This window comes from Alexandromys fortis, unplaced genomic scaffold (assembly GCF_014885135.2).
Source record: "Alexandromys fortis isolate MF-2015 unplaced genomic scaffold, M_Fortis_MF-2015_v1.1 scaffold_339, whole genome shotgun sequence".
Taxonomy (NCBI): domain Eukaryota; kingdom Metazoa; phylum Chordata; class Mammalia; order Rodentia; family Cricetidae; genus Alexandromys; species Alexandromys fortis.
The window spans coordinates 104,472-106,813 of record NW_026068234.1 but is presented as its reverse complement, the minus strand read 5'-3'; the positions used below and the strand labels follow the sequence as shown (position 1 = coordinate 106,813).

General features: G+C 38.2%; 1 protein-coding gene across 1 annotated transcript; it reads left to right on the top strand.

Annotated features, from left to right (window-relative positions):
- The first annotated feature begins 663 nt into the window (after positions 1–663).
- LOC126493791 (vomeronasal type-1 receptor 4-like) lies at positions 664–1,695 on the top strand. Its single transcript, XM_050130896.1, has 2 exons — positions 664–1,485; positions 1,675–1,695. The coding sequence occupies exons 1-2, from the start codon at positions 679–681 to the stop codon at positions 1,693–1,695; spliced, it is 828 nt and encodes a 275-aa protein (XP_049986853.1). The 5' UTR covers positions 664–678.
- The last annotated feature ends 647 nt before the right edge of the window (positions 1,696–2,342 follow it).

Here is a 2,342-nt window from a genome sequence, read left to right as displayed (position 1 = left end):
GAATTTTGGTCATGTGATTTTCAGAAATAATGGCACGCTTAAAATTTGTTTTAATATTTATTTATTGTGTATACCATATTCTGTCTGTGTGTATGCCTGCAGGCCAGAAGAGGGCACAAGACCTCATTACAGATGGTTGTTTGTGAGCCACCATATGGTTGCTGGGAATTGAACTCAGAACCTTTGGTACAGCAGGCAGTGCTCTTAACCTCTGAGCCATCTCTCCAGCCCTTAATTTTTTTTTTTTGAAAACTGACTCAAAACCAGTGCTTAGTCAAAAGCAATGAAAATATTAATTTTTTGGGGGGCAGTTTTTTTGAGACAGGGTTTCACTTTGTGTAGCATATCTTTCCTGGAATTTGCTTCGTAGATCAGGTGAGCTTCAAAATCATAGGTATTTCTGCCTCTTATCTCTTGATTTCTGTTTTGAAGGTCATGTAGTTCCTTGTCCAGAGAAAATATTAATCTTCTGTAAACATACCTAAAACTTTTCATTTAAATAATGCGGAATATTTATTTGAATAAAAATAAAGTTTTAGACATAATTCTTCAATGAGAGAACTGTGTAAATAGAGTAAAGCGATAAATATATTATTTTAGCTAACATCTTGAAATAATGCACACCCATAATGTATTTCCAGGGTCCACTGACCATAATAAATTTTATCTTATATAGGAATGAAAATGGCTTCTGACAACTTGGCAATGGGAATTTTCCTCTTTTCCCAGATCACAGTGGGAGTGCTTGGAAATTCTTCAATAATATTTTATTATCTGATTTTTATATTCAATGGGAAGCATTTAATGCCCAAAGACCTGATTATAGAGCACTTGGCTTTAGCCAATTGCTTGTCTATCATCTCAAGAGGCATTCCACAGGCAATGTCAGATTTCAGATTTAAGGATTTCCTCAATGATGTTGGATGTAAATTGATAGTCTACATTTACCGAATAGCAAGAGGGGTGTCCCTGTATGTCATGTGCCTACTGAGTTGCTTCCAAGCGATCACAATCAGCTCCAGCAACTCCAGGTGGATGAAGCTTAAACACAGAGCCACCAAGTACATCGGTCCCTCCTGCTCACTTAGTTGGCCTGTGTACCTGGTTCTAAACATCTTGACTCCAGCAAGAGTATCAGGCCCCATTTCCAACCAAAATGTGACTAGCAGGCTGAGTTATGGGTACTGCTCATGGTTTGCCTCCGGTAATGTGGTAACGGCCCTGTATATATCCTTACTGTGCTTCACTGATGGCCTGTGTCTGTGTCTCATGGCTTGCGTAAGTGTCTTCATGGTGAGTGTCCTCTACAGACATAAGAGACAAGTCCAGCACATCCACAGTGCTCAACGCTGTCTGAAAGTCTCGCCTGAGGCTAGAGCTGCCCAAACTATCCTTACCCTGGTGTGCATATTCGTCATCTCTTATGCATTCTCCTCCATTGTTGTCATCTTTACGACCTACTCAGAAGGTTCGGTGCTATGGAAAGTAAGTGTATTCCTATTTCTAGAAATGTGCTTTCCTATCGTTTGCCCATTTGTTCTCCTCAGCAATATCAAGTCTAGTTCCAGTCTGTTTTTACCATGCTGTGGTAATAGAAAACTTTTTCCAAATTTGACATGAGCACTGCTTGTATGCCTTTGCTGATTTATTTGCATATTCTTTTATTTATTGTAGAATGCTAAGACTCCAGTTTGAACATGTCAGATATCCTCCTGCCTCTACCTCCTTCAGCAAATCCTCCTTGCATATTCCATAACGACTGGTCATAAAACTCAAGTCCATGTGGATCAAAGACTTCAGCATAAATCAGGTACAATGAATATTATATAATAGAAAATGGGGAATAGCATCAAACTCATTGATAAAGGGACAACTTCCTGAACAGAACATGGATAGTGCAAGTACTAAGATCAACAATTAATAAATGTGACCTCATGAATCTGAAAAGCTTCTGTAAGGTAAAGGACACTGGCGATAGGAGAAAATGGCAGCCTACAGAATGGGAAATGATTTTCACCAACTCTACATCTGATAGAGTGCCAATATTCAAAATACATAAATATCTCAAGAAACTAGACATGATAAACCAAACACTCTAATTTAAAAATGAGGTACCGGTCTAATCAGAGAATTCTCAGTAGAGGAGATTCAAATGGCTAAAAAAAAAAAAAAACACTTTTAAAATGTTCAACTTCCTTAGCCTTCTTTGAAATATTAATCAAAACCACTTTGGGATGTGTTTTTTGGGATGGAAATCTTATTCTTAGAATGGCTACGGACATTAACACAAGTGACAGCTCATGATGGTAAGGATGTGCAGCAAAAGAAACACTCCTCTATTG

Coding starts and splice junctions, on each gene's coding strand:
- LOC126493791 (XM_050130896.1), top strand. CDS start 679: ATGAAAATGGCTTCTGACAACTTGGCAATGGGAATTTTCCTCTTTTCC. Junction 1,486..1,674: donor AAGGTTCGGTGCTATGGAAA/GTAAGTGTATTC, acceptor TATTTATTGTAG/AATGCTAAGACTCCAGTTTG.